At 36.8% G+C, this 21,782-nt stretch overlaps 1 protein-coding gene across 2 annotated transcripts in view; it reads right to left on the reverse strand.

Moving 5' to 3' along the window:
• Positions 1-249: 249 nt before the first annotated feature.
• The window catches only part of LOC126253422 (N-acetyl-D-glucosamine kinase), a 228,099-nt gene continuing 206,566 nt past the window's right edge, over positions 250-21,782 (reverse strand). Inside the window, exons 8-9 of one of the 2 annotated variants that reach the window (XM_049954749.1) lie at positions 19,102-19,387; positions 250-474 (exon numbers count right to left, since the gene is read on the reverse strand). In XM_049954749.1, coding sequence (XP_049810706.1) covers positions 410-474; positions 19,102-19,387 — 351 coding nt within the window. In that variant the 3' untranslated portion in view covers positions 250-409. Of the gene's footprint in view, positions 475-19,071; positions 19,388-21,782 lie in introns of both variants that reach the window. The other variant, XM_049954750.1, reaches the window with a different exon arrangement.

Below are 21,782 nucleotides of genomic sequence, written 5' to 3' on the forward strand. Positions count from 1 at the left end.
TTCTCTTTCTACGGCATTTTGAAATTGAAACTTCAATTATGGACACCCTTTACTTTAATATAAGGAATTAACATTTGTTTTCCAGCATAAGAATACAGGAATGTCTGGTAAAGCAAGATAACGCAAAAGTATAGAACTTGTAAGACAGTGTCGATAACTAATTGTAAATAACAGTACTCATGACAAGTAATAGTAAACAAACTGCAAATGACTGTGAGCATAAAATTTATAATAATAGTTTGGATACAAAAGTAGTGGGAGCATGGCCAAAGTAACAAACAATGGATAATAGTACTTAATTTTTGAATCTAATTAGTTCAGGTACAGCACAATACTGTATGCTAATACCCATCCTTATTAAATTGTGTCAGTGGTTTGTTTTCCGTATAATGAGACCAAACACTCATTACTATTTACATGGACACCAGGAACTGGCAGGATGTTGCCGAGTGTCAATTTTTGCACAGGAAGTTCCTGGAACAGAAAGAAACTGTGTGAAAATTTGCATTCCTCAACCACCTCAGTCGTAATGTAGGTAAATTTAAGATTCACAGCAATTAATAATACACATCAAACTCATATCAAATAGTTAAGCAAGAAGTTAATCAACCAAACTTGTTGCACAGAGGTAGGAAGTGGTTAACATATGGAGTGGGGGCACTTCAGGAGGATAGTGCCAGTGAATTGTGTGGCTTGTGGTATTCTAAAGAATAAGTTCACTGTCCGCACCATTGAAGAATAGCAGCATATTATACATGATAGTGGATCTACAACTGACAGCAATGAACGAAGGCAGGAATCCTCATAGTAAATGCCCTCCTGGCTTCAATCTCTACCAGTAACTACTCCACACTCTCCAGCTTTGTCCCCAGACCTCTCACTTCACTCCATTGATCTACATATACACTGTTCTCTCAATGGTTTCCCTCTTACTCTTTTCTGTCCCTCTCCCCTTTCCACCCCATTTCTCCACTTCGAGTGTAACCCACTACTTCTTCTAACTGCACCAGGTGGGCTCACTTATATCACATTCTTATTCTACTGCCTCTCCCTCTCAGCTGTTAGCTTCCCTCCCCCCACTCTTCCCTCCTACACACAACTCCCACGCAGACTCCACACTTGTATAAATGTGTATAAAGTAGCAGCAGGTCTTATTTCAATATATTTGTACCTCGATATATACAGTATTACTCTGTTTACTACAGGAGAGTGAGAAAATTTATTGATTTCACAATGTAATCACTTTTACATACTTGGTCTGATTATTCTCTGATTTACCCCTCCTGGCACAAAGCAGAAGGAATCTCTTGCAAAGTGAAAGAAGTAGCTTTAATTTTAAGTAAATTATGGATTTGGTTAAAAGTTGTGCAGTGCAGACTTGTATAGTCATTCCCTATGATATTACCTACTGGAGTAATATAAAGATTACTCACATTTCTAAAACATTGAAGTACCACTACCATAATAAGATTCATTGTTTGAACGTCGCAGATCCTAATTTTAAAAGCTATACACTGAGCCTTTGTAATTATTTTGCAGTTTTCATTCATTAAGAAACATGGTATTAGTGCAACACCAAGAACAAACATCATAAAGTTATTTAATCCATGCAGCATCTCATGAACTCCATAGCTGTCAAGGATTGTTGGTGCAAAATGCAAGTACTCACAAATACTTTTAAAAACTCTGAATTTCAATGCTATAACCAGTTCTGGGCTATTGTTCCCATCTTCAGCAACATGTCATCTGGTCATGGCTGGAAGCTCAAGAAAATGTTATTTATATGTATATCTGTAAGCTACACTGAATGCAATAGATAGTGGTAGTGCTGCGATGTTATATGCACTCAGTGCCTGCTCAGATTTAATCAATTATAAATTTGTGTTCTATTGTGCACCAGTTACATTATTTTCTATTGTAAAGGAAAATGTAACATTTTATGTAATAAGTTATGAAGGGCAATTATGTATACATTTTGGGGACATTGGGAGAATGTGTAACATTGAAAGTACAAATTTTGTTCATGGGGTTTGTGGAAAAATTGTCATCAGATGAATTCCTGCATACATTACCTGATTCTGTCATGCCTCAGTTGAGGGAGCTGGATATACACAAAAATCCATAAGTAGTGGTAGTAGATTTTAAGTGTCATTGCTTGATAAGATTTGTGAGGTATCACGAAAATTGTGCAACAACTTTCACATGATAAATTCAGAATGAAATTTTTACTCTGCAACGGAGCCCGTGCTGATATGAAACTTTCTGGCAGATTAACACTGTGTGCCAGACCAAGACTTGAACTCGGGACCTTTGCCTCTGCAGGCAAGTGCTCTACTGACTGAGGTCCCTAAGCACAACTCACGGCGGCCCATCCTCACAGCTTTACTTCTGCTAGTACCTCATCTTCCACCTTCCAAACTTCACAGAAAATCTCCTGTGAAACTTGCAAGACTAGCACTCCTGGAAGAAAGGATACTGCAAAAACATGGCTTAACCACAGCTTGGGGGATGTTTTCAGAATGAAATTTTCATTCTGCAGTGGAGTATGCGCTGACAAGAAACTTCCCAGTTATGAGTCATGCTTGGGGAGCCCAGTTGGTAGAGCACTTACCTGTGGAAGATAAAAGTCCTGAGTTCAAATCTCAGTCTGGCACACAATTTAGCTTCATGGTAATAAATTGCCTAGCTCCATAAGTAAATTGAGAAATAGAGAAGACAAGTGTACAAATTGTATAAAATTGGCTATATATTGTGATTGGCATACTATGTGTTACATTGTATGAAGATAAAGTTACCAAGATGGAGGCAAATAGAACAATGAATGATGTAGAGTGTGCAGCAAGCACATCTTCATACAACTGCTCTGATGTAGTTTTAGAAAATTTGAAGTTAGGAAATGTGTTTCTGCAGAATCAGAGCAAACCAAAATATGATATCCTTTAACTCATTAAGGGTAGATGGTACAACATGTGTATCATGATTCCCCCTTGCTTAAGTGCACGATTGGTACAAAAAACGTCCTGACTCATCAATGAGTGGTGACAATTGTTTCCCACAGTGTTGCTGGTTTTGCCCTCTGCATCCGAGTGCATAACTGTTTCGATCTTCATGTGATATGATGCTGATTTAGCTCTTTATTACAGATAAAAATAATGACTTGGACACATTCAGAATCACTGTGGAATTCACAGTTCTACATTCTACAGGCAGTGACTAGTTCACGAATAATTCAGAGTTCATAACATGTACCACCAAGCATCAACAATTCTCCAATACGCTAGATAATGTATGGAACATAGAGTAGTGTTTACATTTTTTGTGCAGTAAAATTGCATCATACGATACATGAACTTCACATTTTTAATTAGAGACAGTATCTTCCATTTCAGTTCATAATGTAGTGCTGTAGGGAAGTACTGAAAGATGAAGAGATAATGGCAACACTTCATGCTGAAATACCTGCAGCTCAGAATTCGTCAGATTAAGATGCAGATTTTAGTGGTGATGACCCAGATTACTGTGCACTTCATTCAGGAATAACCATTTCTGTAGATGAACGTTATTCCCCAGAGAAAATACACAATCAAACAATGGGTATCTCATCTTTCTGTTCTGATGAAACTGCATCCAGTTCTACTGCTGATCCAGAACAAGTACCAGCTCGCAATGAAGGTGATGAAAATGTAACTCACACAAATGACATGCCCTTCTTCCTCAGTAACTGGTCCTGCTGCGCATGTGAGAGACTTACAGGATCCCACTCACTATAATTTGTTCAAATTGTTGATATTTGATGCTGTAATTCAGTGGATAGTTATGCAGACTAACTTTGTCACTGAATGGGGGCACCAGAAAAATGGGAAGCCTTATAAACCCACAACATGAGGTAAGATAAAAACATTTCTTGGCATGAACATTCTCATGAGCATAAAACCGCAGGCAAGTTACAGTGATTACTAGACCTTAGTGCCTGATCTTCATGATAGTCACTGAAGTGTTTTAATAGAGGATTCTTGAGGTCAAACTGCTTGGAACAACTTCATGTATGGACCTGTCATCCTGATGCTGTTCATAGTAAAGGTTACAGTTTTCAATCTTGATAGTCGTATTGTGTTTTCTTGATGCTGTGGTTCTGCGAAGCAGTGCCACTAATTTTGACTGCCGAACTTTGTCTCCATCTGAGATATAGATGGTGAGTCAATAAGTAAGTCCAAGAATATTTTAAGAAGCCTCATTTGTTCCAGTGTGAAACCATTGTTGACCAGACTTGTTCTTCTTTGGAGTCTACAGCATCCCCAAGTTGCAATGGCAAGGTGTAAACAACTTTTCTGTTGCAAGTCTTCATCACATCATGTTAATGCACTGTACTCAGTTTCTCTCTTCATGTCTGTGCATAATCCACATACAGTATGCAGTCCACTACTTAAAATCTACTAAAATACATTTTCAACTCCCAAGAACATCTTTCATTGGCCAAAGAGGATAATAGTGGAACATGTTATTCCAGGAAGTCTCATGTTACACTACAGATTCCTCCACTTAGACAAAAGAAGTCGTGAAACTCAACTTAGACAGTTGATTACGTTCTTTCATCATTGTCTACTAGGTCTGATGCAATATTATCCTTACAAAAATTAATGTCTCTTGAGATCAGATTACATTTTTTCACTTAAAAAAAAGTTACATTTTGGTAGAAATATTTATTATTTATTTCAATCGATAAAGCAAAAGCATCACATCCTTTTAATATTCTCTATTTCATAACATAACATGTTTACCATAATTGCAAACATTTACTTCAATATGAAGCTGATTCATGTATTTCAGTTTGGTCGATGACTTCTATTACATTTTTACTAACAGCTCATTATTTTGCTCTTATGTCATTGCATTGTTATAAAAAACTGTGTGAAGTACTTACCCTAATTTATCAGGCTCAACAAGATTTCTGCTGTCCTTGTACATAACATCAGCAAGTTTTCAAATTTATTGGGCTTGAGAAAAAGGGCAAGCTTTTGTTTACAATAAAGAGTTACATGCTGACACTCTCTCTCTCTCTCTCTCTCTCTCTCTCTCTCTCTCTCTCTCTCTCTCTACATGATCTCAGGTTTGTGATAAGCCAGTAGATATGGAAATGAAATTTAAAGAATCCCTGAGTAGCCAAGTCATTGTCACATTGTAAATTACTATCCTTGTAGTAGCTGCATTTCACCTCTTTCTTCAAACAGATACTGTACACTTCCCCTTTCCATGGATCTGCCTACCCTATACTCTAACACCTACATAAAATTGGGTCCACTCCCATCTCAAATCTTTGAAATTGTGTGCACAGCTTAATACCCTGTTCTCATAAATATTCCTGGCGAAGTTTCTCCATACCCTACTGACTTTACCCAACTATTATGAACATTTCTTTATGCACTTAACAACACCATATGGCATACATTATTAACATATTTCATCCTAGCCATTTTCTTTTATGTTCTTATCAGTGAGGATTTGTTCAATCTGAACCTATGTGCTGTTATTTGATTATGATATTTTGTTGCATTTAATATTATTAACACAGTTATAAACCACTTACTTTAAAAAATTCGGTAGAAATCAAGTGTTTGTTTTCTTTGATTTGCTGTGTTTTCTTTTTCAGTTATCAGGACAAATACCATGTACATGTATGAAATCCTAACTTGCTAAATCCCAGTAAGAACATTTCTTAGTTCATTATAAATTTCCTTTTTAATTTCTTTTAATAATAATCAGGAACAAAACCTTTACTTAATTATACTTTAGATCTTTTGCTGTTCCAAAAAATGTGAGAAATTACGGTATTACCATATTTTTCTTACATCTCCTTAAATCTTTTATACACTAGCACACACTTCCCATACGTGATTTGAGTTTTTAAGAGTGATGTGTCACCTCACTTGCTAAGACAGCTGATAAGTTCACTCTTGTAGATAATGCTAATGCCATCTATTGTTGCAGCAGCCAAATATTTCATGTGTCATGTCTTCGCATTGCTATGTACTTGCTAGAACATCAGCTATCAACAATTTGTGCTACCCGTTGTTTTCTCCCCTTGTCCAGTTGTTGTTACTATTTACACTATTATATTCACATTTGTTTGTGCATCAAAACAACTCACTGCCTATGTTGATACGCCTAATTTGCGGGTTAGGGATTTTCTTTGGCTGGGGACTGGGTGTTTTTGTTGTCATTATTTCATCATCATCATCATCATCATTTGTGACAGTGGCTCGATTGGATTGCGTGAAAAATTGGACTGTGTAAAAATTGAGACTTTGTACGGGTGCTGGTGACTGAGCAGTTGAGTGCTAGAACATCAGCTTTCAACAATTTGTGCTACCCGTTGTTTTCTCCCCTTGTCCAGTTGTTGTTACTATTTACACTATTATATTCACATTTGTTTGTGCATCAAAACAACTCACTGCCTATGTTGATACGCCTAATTTGCGGGTTAGGGATTTTCTTTGGCTGGGCACTGGGTGTTTTTGTTGTCATTATTTCATCATCACCATCATCATCATCATCATCATCATCATCATCATCATCATCATTTGTGACAGTGGCTCGATTGGATTGCGTGAAAAATTTGACTGTGTAAAAATTGAGACTTTGTACGGGCGCTGGTGACTGAGCAGTTGAGTGCCCCACAAAGCAAACATCAAATGCCTAATATGTGTCACCCTGAATCATCTCTCGGCTTTACTTGGAAAACAAACAAGTTGTATTTACCACAATGTGGCATGGGTAAAGAAGAGCAACTGTTATTCCTGTTGGAAGGCTGAAAAGGAAAATATAGGAATTAGTGTTCTAGAACTGAAAAAATAAAGAAGGTAGTTCCCCAAGAACAGAATCTCACACCAGCCCTCAACCAAAGGTTCTTTTCATGTTGAGTACTTAACCATAATGCCAGAGGATGGAGAGTGGTCGATGTACCCTACAGAATGAACTTTTCATGGTTTCACTTGTACAGGCCCCAAAAATTGACTCTAAAACACCCCTATTGATAACCATATATTGGATAATTACATGTCAGTCATCAGTATTAATCAGTCTTCGAATCATCAGTCTGTAAGCTAGTGGTCACCCACAGCATTTTACCACTATGAAACGTATATATTGGATTATAAATACCTCTTTACTTAATGACAAAATAATTTAATTGGATAGTTAAAAAATCTACTCATGAAGCACAGCTGAACACACACGTAAAAGAAGTTTAAAAGGCCTGGAAAAGGGATAGATTTCAGGAAAGTCACTGACAACCGTGGTCAGGAATGAGTTACATATTTAATACCTTATATGACCACACCTTCCCCATAAAAGTACATGAAACCCAACCGTTGTTCATAAAAGGAAAGGCAAAGGTAGAAAATCCCTTGTACAAAACATGCAACATTTCTTTTGCATGTACTTTTACTCTGTAAGACAGGACATTAAGAGAGGGATGTAAATTATAGACAACATAATGTTAAAAGAGAATGAAATTTCTCCATGGAAAGGTAAAAGCAAAATAATTAAGCAGTTAACTCAGGACCTGGCAGTCATCATTGTGCCTAATCTGCAGAGGTAGCAGATTCTCCTGATGGTTTAAATCCTTTTACCTCTATTATATAGCTTAGTTTACCTTACACCTCACTGAAATGCTTTCCAGCAACTATTAATTTGATATCCCCCTACAACATAATGAATACCCTTGTATATTGTGCAGCAATGCTGCATTCCCATATAGAAAGCACCTGATTCATCACAAATATCAATTGTCAACAGTTATTATATTTATTTAGTATGTAGATCTGACACATCGACTATCTGATATGATCCACAGTAACACCTCAGTGCATGTGAAATATTTTATTGAACTTTGTGCACCTATTTTGTTGGTAACCAATGTTACTTTTAATTCCAACTTTTCCACATCCATAGATTCAAATGAATGAGCGCATCATAACATTACTTACTTTATGTAAATATATAACCTTTGTCATTTAATTCCCATTGATTCATGAACCAGTAAAAAAAAAAAAAAAAAAAAAAAAAAAAAAAAAAAAACATTTAAGGCTATGTTTGCCTCAGGTAAGAAATAACAATAACGAAAGCATTCAAATCTCAGTAACTGACTTATGGAGTTTTGGGAGAACTCTACTTCCAAATATTGTACACGATTATGATAGTAGTCAATATTTTATTGGTTTTCCTCACTACACACAGAAAATTGCTACATCTCGCACAATAGAATATTAAAACAGTAGTAGTCACCAAAGAACATAATTAATATCATCAGATACAAAAATAAATCTCATTTTCTATCACAGCTAACTCACAAATCACTGCTTGCACTCATTCCATAACGACTGTCCATGATTTATTTCCGCCACATCAGCCCCCGCCCCTTTTTAGGAGAGCTTTAGCTCAGCAATTCACATGTGTAGCAGTGTAGCAAGTGTTTTCTAATCTAATTCCCTCAGCAACACGTGGTTTAATTTGACTACATTCCATTACCCTCGTTTTGCAACATGGTTGACTGAGATAATGCTTAGCTGTCAAAATACTACGGAATAAAGCAGCTTAAACCAAAGCCATAAAATGAACAAGTGTGTGCTTCCCATCTGAGAAATAGGGAAACCACCCGCAAGTTAAAGATAGAAAGGTCAGGGGTTAAATTGGGACACAATGACACTCCAAACTACTCAAGAATAACACTTGACAGATCTCTAACATTCAAAATATGTAACCTTTGTCATTTAATTCCCATTTCAAATAAAAAGTCTCCACCAGGAGCAACCTACTTAGAAAATTGGCCGGATCGCAGAGGGGCAGTCAAGCTGAAACCATCCGAACTTCCGCGTTGGCATTATGCTACTCCACTGCAGAGTATGGCTATCCTGTTCGGTATAAGTCAACACATGCCAAACAGGTGGGTATTGCCCTAAATGATACATGCAGAATTGTAACAGGCTGAGTTGTTTTAAGTCAACTCCAGAGGACCGGCTCTATCATCTTGCAGGAATTGCACCACCTCCTGTTCAAAGAGAAAAGGTTCCTCAGAAAATCAAAGAAACTAACAACCACTGATGAGGAAGCCAAGCTGCAACTACGGAGGGCTGAGATATCCCACCCACCTGGTTGGAAAAGCTTTTCAGAATCTTTACCCCCTGGTCATGATGAGAACTGGCCAGTTTGGAATTACTTGAGTAGCCTGAGGTCAGGAGTGGGCAATCACAATTTAACGTGGGAAAATGGGGAGACATTGAAGAAAACAAAACCCAGTGTGACTGTGGGAAAGAACAAACTGTTCAACATATGCTTTAGTGTCGACTGTGTCCAGCCACCTGCACATAAGATGACCTTTACCAGGTAACAGAAAATGCACTGGAAGTGGCCAAATTTTGGTCAAATATTATATAAATTATGTTGGTCTGTCAACAATTCTATAAACTGTGTTTTTTGTATGTTTCTGGCGCAAGAATAATAATAACTCACATGGTCTGTCACTTCCATCAACTGGTTTGAAATTGAAAAATGCCAGGGCCCTTAGACCATGGGTGTTGATGAAGTACTTGTCTGCCAGAACATGTAAACAAAATTGGCTTTTCAGTTTGTTAAGGGAGATGAATGTTTCTGTCCTTGTCTAAAATGTCATGGGGAATTTAACAATTGGGCTCTTTCATTGAATGGTTCCTCCGGACTTGTTTTGGAGTATGCTGGCTTAAGTCAATCAAATGACACCCTGTCTTGTTTGCCATTTTTTTCCAAATATAAATGTTTTGTCACCCCTGTCAACACTCTTTAAAAGGCCCCGTATATGGAGGTAAAATGAACATCAATAAAAGCAAAACGAGGGTGATGGAATGTAGTCAGATTAAATCACATGTTGCTGAGAGAATTACATTAGAAAATGAGACACATAAAGTAGTAGGTGAGTTTTGCTATTTGGGCAGCAAAATAACTGATGATGGTCAAAGTAGAGAAGATATAAAATGTAGACTGGCAATGGCCAGAAAAGCATTCCTGAAAATGAGAAATTTGTTAGGAAGTCTTTTTGGAAAATATTTGTATGGAATGTATCCATGTATGGAAGTGAAACATGGATGATAAACAGTATAGATAAGAAGAGACTAGAGGCTTTTGAAATGTGGTGCTACAGAAGAATGCTGAAGATTAGATGGGTAGATCATGTAACTAATGAAGAGGCACTGAACAGAAATGGAGAGAAAAGAAATTTGTGGCACAAGCTAATTTGAAGAAGGGATTCATTGGTAGGACACAATCTGAGACATCGAAGGATCCAATTTAGTACTGGTCAGAAGCATGGGGAGTAAAAATCGTAGAGGGAGAGCAAGAGATGAATACAGTTAGCTGGTTCAAAAGGATGTAGGTTGCAGTAGTTACTCGGAGATGAAGAGGCTTGCACAGGATAGAGTGGCATGGAAACCTGCATTGAACCAGTCTTCGGATTGAAGACCACAACAACAATAAATATATGGAGAGGACAGAGGAAGTCTACCATCATCGTCTCGTATCCATACAAAATTGCGTCTGAACTACTCTTTCTGGAAGAAAATTGGTTTGTCTCCTTCTTTCGATGGACTGATAGGTTTGAGGAGTTGCGTATGAGTTTGCAGGGTGTGTAAAAATATTGCATATTTCCTAACTGACAGATTGGAATGGGGAAGAGGGTGAGAAAAATTCGCCCATTTTCTTAGTTACTCTCCATAGACTAACTGGTCTGTAGAACACCCTAAGTCTTCTTTAATTACTGTGCTGAGTCCTAGAAGCTGTGCCATCTTCAAGGATTCCACATGGCGGGCTAAAGCTGTTTTCGGGTTGCGGTGCATCTTCCGTCCCGTTACTGGTGGGATGATAGCACTGTCCCTGGTAATAATTTGAGGAAAGCCAATGCTGGAGAACCAAGTGGAGATCAAGGCTTAAGTGACAGAAACTGGCTAGGATGAAATATGTTGAAATATCCAGCACTGGCACAGCCTGAGGCTGCCTAGTGAATCTATTTACCATGGTAACTAGAAAACAGAAGCCTTCTGAATGGGGAAGGAAACCCACAAATATCTAAATACAAGTTCAGAATTTCCATCAATGAGACGAGAAGTTATCCGCCAGAGCAAAGTTGTGGCAACAGATTTTACAACCTTGACATTGCGTGCAACATTGAGCCCATTGTTTTTAAAAAACTTTTTTTAAAAACTTCATAATGTCTACAACATTTCACAAGTTTTTGTAAAATAATTCAACAAATAAAATTCTTTTGCAATAAGCTTTAAAATTTGTCTCGTATCCCTGTGCATGAAAGAGATACATGGAAAAGTATACATCATCTCTGCTGTACAAACACTGACAAACAGACAATCTGATCCTGTTGAGAATATGAGGGCAAGAAATTAGGCCTATATCTTAATGAAAAAACTCAGTTTCGAAAATATTTCAGCATTAAAACAAAAACTACTAAAGTATGGAACATAAAGTGAATTGGTAATACATAATAAATAATAATTGTAGTAGCCTAAGCACAACTAAAGATAATGAAAGTGATCAAACAAGCCTTTTTAGGATAGGCTTGAAAGGAAAAAGCTGGTACGATATGCATCTTCTACAAAAGTCTTGTTTTAGTATTGATGTGGGAATGCACAATAGAGTGTTGTTCCTGCTCATCTCCACAGATCACTATTTTGACATGTCTTTAATGACACATTATTATGAAGTATCATCACTAAAAACATAGTGAACCTCAACAACTATTTTTCACTCAAGTATCTGACTAGCACTTATTTGCAGAGTTTATCTCCAAAATCCCGCAAAGCACAGGATAAATATTTAGTTTAATCCTGCACACCACCTATTGGTTAAATTTTGTTAAATATTTTTTTCTATGATGTAGCCCCATGTCAATAATATTCTGTTTGAATTTGATGTCATTGTGAGCTGTGGTTCTCTTTCCACAGCATTTGCAAACTGGAATTATGGGCTCCCCGTTTATTAACAACCTACCAATGACATTCAGCAGAAATCAATAGTATTTGCAGATGACACAAATAATTTAATTAAGGGAATGGATCTAGAAGAAATTACAGATGGAGTTGGAAGTGTATCATGCAGACTAAAAAACTGGTTTAAAATACATAATTTGATAATAAATAAAAAAACTCATGAGCTTTAAAAGAAGTTAACCAAACGACAATGAGTTACTATTAAAAATTAAGGAATACAAACTTGGACAAGTAGATTGTGTAAAATTTCTGGGTCTCCATCTTGATGATAAACTGACATGGACAGAGCAGATCAATAGTATAAACAGTAAATTAAATTTAGGCTGCTATGCATTATGGAAAATTGTAAGTATTTGAGTCCTCAAAATGTTTTACTTTGCACACTTTAAATCAGTTATGTCATTTGGAATAAAGCTATGGGGAAGTTCAGTTCAAAAATGTTCAAATGTGTGTAAAATCTTATGGGACTTAACTGCTAAGGTCATCAGTTCCTAAGCTTACACACTACGTAACCTAAAATATCCAAAGGACAAACACACACACCCATGCCCGAGGGAGGACTCGAACCTCCGCCGGGATCAGCCACACAGTCCATGACTGCAGCGCCTTAGACCGCTCAGCGGAAGTTCAGTACATATGAAGGAAGTACTCATACAAAAAAGGATTATACCACATGCATAATGACTAATGTGAAACAATGAACAAGCTGCAGATCAAAATTTAAACTGCTATTACACACTATGAAAGACATTAGTAATTTTAAGAAAAATGAAGAGGTTCATAAATTTGAAACAAGAAACAGTCTGAAACGGAGAGTAATCCAACATAGGACAAGTCACTGTGAGAGAAGTGTAACATACTACTCAAATTCCTTCCAAACAGTATCAGTCAAATAAAGAACATCAGTATCTTTAAGCACACAGTTACAGAAATGCTGGAGAAAAATCCATCTTATTCCTTAAATTAATTTACTGATTACAGCAAAGAAAACCCAAAAATGTGAGAAAAGCAAGAGAGATGAAAAAACAAAAAAGTAACCATCATTCAGTTAAAAAACTATATATAAATGTACATATGTAAATACAAACATAAGGTAAATAGTTGCATATTGTGAAAAAGAAGTGAATACACTGCAAAATAAATATGTATTATTGTGTATTCTGCACTATAAATGCACTAAGTTGAAGAATACAATATGTAATTGTTATTGTATAGTCAAAAAGTAAAGGCCTATATATAATGACACAACAGGTATCAATTGAAATACATGAAACAGCTAAATTAACTAAATAAATTACATGGGAACATTTTTATTTGAACCTGCTAAATTTTATTTTTATGTTACACCACACAAAAAATGTGACAGTGTATTAGAGGTACATAAAATTGCTTACATTTTGAGTAATTGTGTTTAACATCACATAACAATAGCTGACAAATATTGTTATATAATTGCTTAGCGATTCATTAATTATAGTTCATCCCTCCCATAAAAAATAACTATTTTTTTTACCAGACATATCTATATGGGAAACTATATTCACAGATCCACAATCTTTGCATATTCTTTGGTTTAGACATGAACCACATTGTAATTTTTTTAAAAGTAAAACAGTTATCTCTAGTTTTGGTTTCCTTGCACAATCCAATATGGGAAGTTTTTCCTTTGACTTTTACTACTTCTCTGTCAGCAGTCAAAATGTACAGGTCTGGAATTGCCAAGGACAAGAATTCCTGCTTAGCATCACTAATTCTGCAACAGCTTTCATTAGAAAAGACTATCAGGAGGTGTCAGAGTGAGTTATGGGCATGGATAATAGACAGATCTAGAATGTTATAGAACACATACAGGCCAGCACCTTGTCATGGCTGTTATGCAATATTTTCGTGACATTTGATCTGCCATATCTACAGTGAATTTGGTGTTATCAAAACTGACTGTCTCTGGAGTTTCCTTTTCTCCAGCCTCATTGACTGTTACATTGTACTGTATAGAACTAAGAACAAGCACATTTTTCTTAGTCTTCCCTTTGTAAGCTGTTTGAGTAATGTCATCAACCTTGTAAATAACACTTACATAGAATATATATTGTCCTTTTATCCCAGTAAGTGGCACCTCCCTTCTACTCCTGTTCAAAGTGCCAACAATGCTCATATCCCTCATTTTCAGCTCTTTTGGCAGAAGTGAAGCAGCTGTCTGAAGTAACATGTCTCTCCTTTCATAAGTAAGGTTCCATGAGTAGTGTAATATATTCTCCCAGGCTAGTATCTGCAATCTTGTTCCAACTTTTCCGAAATAGGGAAAACCGTTCACAACATATCTAAGTTAAGTGTCTGTTAGCAGCCTATACTTTATGTTCAGTGTAAGAAAGGCCATGATTGTGATAGCAATCCACTACAGTTACCAGTTGAACTGTTAGTGGCAGCAAGCAGATGGACAAAAACTGTGCAACATTGTAAGAAATTCATCGTGTAACAGAAGTGCCAAATAAACTTAGATAAAATGCTTTTCCATAAGAAACAGTCAACTGACCACCATTAGGATACAATCGTAAATGTGTAATTAACTTAAAAATTTAGAGTTACAAGCAAAGCAGTTAAGGCAAATTAAACCTGCTCTAAAGAAATAAAAAAACATAAAATCACAGGAACAGACTATTTTAAACACCAAAGAAATTTGCCTCTCAAAATAAAAAAAAATGGTGAAGCGATGTCCGCCAGGCATTCTAGTGTTAATTGTTAAAAATGACAAATCAGAACCCTTGCAAAGCTTCGCCAATGTTGACTGAATTTATACTGTTATAGCACTACAGGAAAAAATTACCAAAGGCATCGATATCAGTGCCATCTCTCTGACAGGAAAAGAAAAATTTTCTCCTTTCCTTCACGCCTTACTGTACAGTTAAAGATTTAGAAAAAAAATACATTTGATGCTATCGTACCATCCCAGTGCAATAATTAAAAAAAATCATTTGTAGAGGTCTTGCTTGTAAACTAGGTACTAGAGAGAGGATTCCGTACTATCCCATGTGTGGTGTTCTATAAACTAGACTGCATGAATGTTGATCAAAAATTTTCTCCTCCGATAATGACAATGTGCTCAAAACAAATTATCTGTTCAGTCAGGCACAATCAACAATTTTGTGTGTCTCACAAAAGTAATTGGTAAATTATTTGTAAGATATGACATCTGTAACCTCTTCTAATTACTGAAGTTGTCACTTTTGTATCAGGAAATTTCATTAATCATAAATGCACAGCATTAATAATACTGGGTGAAATTGTTTCAGACTATATCCTCGTAGATTCTTGAGGCTCCATTTTAATAGCAAGTTTAATAAATGCAGAATAGTTTAATTTTAAAAAAATTATTTATTTTTGTTCTTGAATTACAGTAGACCAGCAGAGCTATTTGCTTTCCTCGGCACAAATAGTTTGTACTTTACTGGAATTACTATACACCAGTCAAATGAATCTCATATCACACATTCATTTGTTGAATGTTTAATGTAAGTTGGTTGTACTTCCAACATAAAGCACTCATATTTTATAGGTTCTCCAAACATACATGAGCAATACATGGTACAAAATCTATGTACAAGAGATATTCAGAGAAAAAAAGGATCAATACCAATAAATTATTTACAAAGCATTTCATTTTAGAGTTGATCCTTTTATTGCACTTCGCCAGAAGTATCCATGCTTGTTCTCCTTAATAGCTTTCAATCACATCAGGTATACAGTTACGTGTCCTACTTCTTCTTCATCAAGCTAAAAGTTACCATGAAAATTTTCTCTACCTGTAACATATGAAATATGATTTCACTGCACCTGTTCATTTCTTTTATGAATGCTATCAGTGTTGGTCACCACTAAGGGCACAGATCTTCTGGGTATCTATTTTGTGACACAATCTGATAGATCTTGTTCTTTGAGATGTGTGAATTAATATTCTGTGACAAAAGTAAGCTGGAGTTTTTGGCAGGCAATCAGGCAATGACACTGCCCTGTAATGCTAAAGTCACAAGATATAGCTGGTATCTCATAATCATAAAAATTGTTATTTTTTATGCATTTACATTTTCTCCTCACTGCTGCAGTCTGAATGTAACTTGTACAAGTCCTGTACATTTCATTTTTTTTTTAAATACACATGTACACCAACATCCTCACATAGTTAAGTAAATTCACAGCGAAAGTCATTGTCATGAACCACCACACACAAAACCATGCCTATCTCTTCTCAGGCATTAATAATAATACAGACACACTTACATATAGAATTTAATTCACAAGTGACTATTGTATAATGGATATAATGTTAAAATTTACATTTCTATTCTACTGTCAATTTCTTAAAAGCTTTCTTGGAAAGCAAATGTGACAATATCTTTTGGTACTGCAAAGAGGTCTATTTTTTGCATTTATGACAATTTTTGTAAGTATTTTTTAAAGCAATACAGTTAAAAAATACAGGTTTTTGCTTGTGCTTACAGTTTAAAAAAACGATAACTGTAGAGAGCATAAGAAACAGCAGACAAAAATATTGTGCAATCTAAGGAGCACAATAAATTCTATATTAAAAAAAAAAAAAAAACTGACTTTTAAGGCTGTCAGCAAAGCGCTTAACTCATGCAAGGCTCTCATAACACCAAATTTAGTACTGTGTAGAATCATAATATGTTGTAGTTGGCTTTAATAAGCAAATGTACCATTTGCTCACTTTTTCTTTAACCCTGCCCACATAAGATGGAGGGGAGGATTAACTCCATACCACCATCTTATTGCCATGGGAAAGACAGGAGCACGCAATACTGACAACTTAATCTAAGAAATGCTATCTGGGTTCTGTTCTTCATTCAGAGCAATCATGCATTGTATTAAAAGTGCCTGCAAGGGTAACAAATGCTTAAATTATCCATCTAAATTGAAACCACAGAATGTTCAAATACAATACTATGAAACAGCAGTCAACTCTTAAGGTTGTTACTGCAAAGGTTCACAAACTGGAAAGCATGTACAGTATTCATCTGAAGACTTCCAACTTCTGCTGACTCTTATCTAAAGAGCTGTACTATAGAAAAGTGAACAAACACTGTGGAAACAATTGTAACAAAAGTTGTAAGAAAGAATGGCCTCACATCTGACAGAAATAAAGTGGGACATACATTCTCGAAGTTTCTTCATTTCTGAATGAAATCAGCTAGCATGTTTCCGTAAGTTATACATTAATGAGTTGCTAAATATTCAACCAGTTTTAATAAAAATTAAACACTAGTTAACAATGGTGAGTGCCATGACTTGTTCCCTGAGTCTAGACCCATACAAAAAAGTACAGCCTTTATTCATCCACTTTACGTTTTAGAAATGTCATGAGTTATAAGCATATTTGGATGGTGGTTTTCTTCCCCACATAAACATGACAGGAAGCTCAATAAGAATACAGAAATTAATTTGTTCATATTCTTTCTTTGAGCTGCAAAATGATAGGAAACACTTGTCAAGACTCCTCCTGAACCCTCACATCCCTACTGTTACTGTGATTATTGGTACTACACTTTGGTGTTAATAAAGGAAGACACTTTGAGGTACTGGAAAGTAAGATTTAGATCTTGGAATGCCAGTGTTCTATTTAGAACATCCTTGTAAACTTGTGAGGGGCCACTCCGAGCAGTGTGTAATAACATACCCACCATTATTCCAATACAATCAACAGAGAAAATTCATGTACTCTTGTCTCACCAAGAATGCTCACATACTTTTTGTCACTGGATTTGTTAAGCACAACACATAGCATTAGGCATTTAGAATAGTAGTGATAGTAAGTAGCGGCAGTGGGAGGGGTCAGTGATAACACTGAAGAAAATGACTTTAGTACTATCCTCAGATTCCATGATGCAACATTGTAAATAAAATGTTGTACACAGAATAATCTAAGAAGAAGATGTCCATACAACTTGCAAATATAAATAATGTACAGTAATCAACAATGATGTTAAGTCGTTCTAGGTAGAAAAACTATTGTATTGTATTATATTGTATGGTAACCAGGGACCAAAAAACGAAGGACAGGTTCTGTCCCTGCCGCAGCTGCAGTGGTCCACAACCCCACGACGACTACCGCACTCCACTTTGCCACCTCACACTGAACCCAGGGTTATTGTGTGGTTCGCCCCCATTATGCCCCCCCCCCTTCCCCCAGGGAACGTCTCACACCAGATGAGTGTAAACCCTATGTTTGCGTGGTAGAGTAATGGTGGTGTATGCGTACGTGGAGAACTTGTTTGCGCAGCAATCGCTGACATAGTGTAGCTGAGGCGGAATAAGGGGAACCAGCCCACATTTGCCGAGGCAGATGGAAAACCACCTAAAAACCATCCACAGACTGGCTGGCTCACCGGACCTTAACACAAGTCCACCAGGCGGATTCACGCCGGGGACCAGGTGCTCCTTACCACTCCGGAAAGCCGTGTGTTAGACCGCTCGGCTAACCGGGCGGGCTAGAAAAAGTAAGTAATCCTTTTAAGGATGATGGGTATAGCCAATAATTGACAGACAACATTTTAGGAATAATCAGCTAGTGGAAAATCACCATATCTGCACATGGCTGTCTGCAGCAAGATCTATCTGAATGTGAGACCACAGTATAGAAAAACATCAATCTTTATTAAAAGTAATTTTAAATGTTATTTTATTATTCCTTAAAGAAATTTTGTTGTGGATTATCTCACATAACACCCAGTTTCATCTTTTGTGTGTAATATAGAACAGACCTCCATAGCTGACAATACAGTGACACGAAGTACAATCATCTAACCAAGGAGAGGAGAAGTGAGGAGACAAAAATAGAAGCATCTGCATAGAATAAAATGCAAGCACTAGTGAGAACCACAGAAGTGTGGGAAGTGTGGAAAGTGATGCTCTGTAGCATCACATGATTGTAGTACATGAAACACAGGTAACTTTTGCAAAGAAATTCTCATGACAATTCTAGCCAGATGCTTACAATGTTGTACACTTGCAATACAATTTCTAAAATAAGTACCTACAACACCTCATAATTTATTACAGGAACCTGCACATTCACATCGTTGCTGAGGTTTGTAATGATAAAAAACTGTGTAGTTCTGACGATAATCTCTAGGCATGTCAATGCCAATAGCATCAGCTGCCAGGTATGTGGCTCCAACCGCCATACTTGTGGTAAGTTTAAGCAGAGAGAGCTCACAAACTGGCTGGTCACCCTCATTTTGTGGGGGTTCTTGCAGACGTGATACGAATCCATTCTTCAACAGGTCCCAGCTGAGCCACACAGATCCAACACAGACAACAGGCAAACCACTGTCTGCTAAGAACAGATCCTACAAACAAACAAACAAACAAATGGTTCCATTATTTCTTATGTGCAAGCACACTTGTAACATTCTATAATCATGCACCCTAAGTTAAAGCATCTAGGAAATAATATACACAATGATAATGAGTGCACTAAAGTGTTCCCTGGCAACATTATATTAACAGTGTTACAGATACAAGACATACAGGAAAACTGACCATGCGCCTTGTGTGGTAACAGCTGCCAGTGGAATAGAAACTATCAATACGGGGTGCGAGACCCTCCCATGGCAGTGCAGGATACACAACAGTTCTCCATACGATGGACACATTGTCCAACAACATTTACAATAATATCTCTCACTACTGGACACAAGCCCACAGGAAGTCAGCAATTATCCATGCTGGTTGTGTTAGAGGTATATTCCTTCAGGTCAAAGTGGTCCACATATATTTATTTGGATTTAAGATATGGGAATTAATGGGTCTTTCTAGATATATGTTTTAGGTAGCCGTCCACCAGGGCAGATCTGTGTTGTGGAGCATTATCACTCATCATTTGGAACTGAGCTATATACTCATAATTAAAAGTGTTTGCATACTGTTGCAGAATGTCATTCCTGTACACTGTAGCCATAATAATAACCTGAAGGAAACAATGCACTTGCATACATTTTCCTAACATGATGCTGCCCAGACAAGAACTGCACTACTATACTTTAAGGCAATATTATAGAAAGAAAAGAGGAAGTAGATGAGATGAGATGAGAGACATGATACTGCAAGGAAAATTTTACAGAGTTCTGGAAAACCTAACTCGATACAAGACCCTCAGATCAGACAACATTCCCTCACAATTTCTGAGATCCTTGGAGGAGCCAGTTTGACAAAATTATTCTCCTAGTCCACAAATTATGTGGGACAGGTGAAATACCCACAGACTTCAAGAAGAAAGTAGCAATTCCAACAAAGACAGATGCTGATAAGTACAAATATTACCTAATTATCAGGATAATGAAATGGATAGTTGCTATGCACAATATAGCAGAGATGCCAAGTCACTGAAAGGCAGAGCAAAAAGACTGTTGGAAAGTTAACTTTTGGCCAACAAGGCCTTTATCAAAAATAGATAACACACACACACACACACGACCACAGTCTCTGGCAGCTCAAATCAGGCTGCCAGAGACTGTGGCCATGTGTGTGCGCATTGCATCTGTGTGTGTGTGTGTGTGTGTGTGTGTGAGTGAGAGAGAGAGAGAGAGAGAGAGAGAGAGAGAGAGGTATCTATTTTTCTCAAAGACCTTTCTGCAACTCAGCATGTCTGCTATATGGTGAGTAGCAACTATCCTTTTCATTATGTTGTTATATTCCATCCTGGATTTTACTGAATTATTAGTTTAATAAGTCTTATTTGCAAAATGCTGTTGCATATTATTTACAGAAGAATGGAAAATCTGGTAGAAGTTGATATCAGGGAAGATCAGCTGAGGTTCCTATGCTCTTTGAAATTCTGAAGGTAGCAGGGATAAAATACAGAGAACCAAAGTTTATTTGCAACTTGTACAGAAAAACAAACTGAACTGCTGTTGTAAGAGTTGAAGGATATAAAGGGAAGCAGAAGTTGAGAAGGAAGTGAGACAGGTCTGTAGCCTGTCCCTGATGCTATTCAATTTGTACGTTGAGCAAACAGTAGAGGAAAGCAAGGAGAAATTTGGGAAGAGGAATTTAAGTGAAGGAAGAAGAAATAAATGCTTTGAGGTTATTCAATAAATATGTAATTCTGCAATGGAGAGCAAAGGACTTCAAAAAGCAGTTGAAAGGAATAGATAGTTTCTTGAAAGAGATTGTAAGATGAACCTCAAGGTAAATAAAACAAGGATAATGGTCTATAACCGAAATAAATCAGACAGTATCCAGCGAATAAGACTTAGAAAATGAGATACTAAGAGTAATAGATTAATTTTGTCACTTGGGAAGTAAAATAACTAATCATGATCAAAGTAAATAGCATATAAAATGCGAACTGGCTATAGGGGGGGGGGGGGAGGAAGCATTTCTGAAAAACTGTTCTCTTAGTCCATCAAGGAATCTCCAGATTAGTAATTAAGGGAATTGAGGTCACTAAAAGTTGTACAGGGAGACTAAGGGATGAATACTGTGAGTGGGTTAAAAATCAATGTAGACTGCAATAGGGATTCAGAGATGAAGAGGCTTCCACAGGATAAATTAGCATGGACCCTTAAGTTAACATAACGGACCCTTAAGTTAACATAACAACCAAGGTGTCAGATTACAGTAGGTAAACCTAGTCGATACTGCTGTTGAACGTTTTCAGCTGCAATATTAATAGTCTCCACAGCTGTGAAATGACACTAAAAGCAACATTAAACTCCCAGCCCACTTCTTGCTGGTCTTTAA

The sequence above is a fragment of the Schistocerca nitens genome, chromosome 4, assembly GCF_023898315.1.
Source record: "Schistocerca nitens isolate TAMUIC-IGC-003100 chromosome 4, iqSchNite1.1, whole genome shotgun sequence".
NCBI lineage: Eukaryota > Metazoa > Arthropoda > Insecta > Orthoptera > Acrididae > Schistocerca > Schistocerca nitens.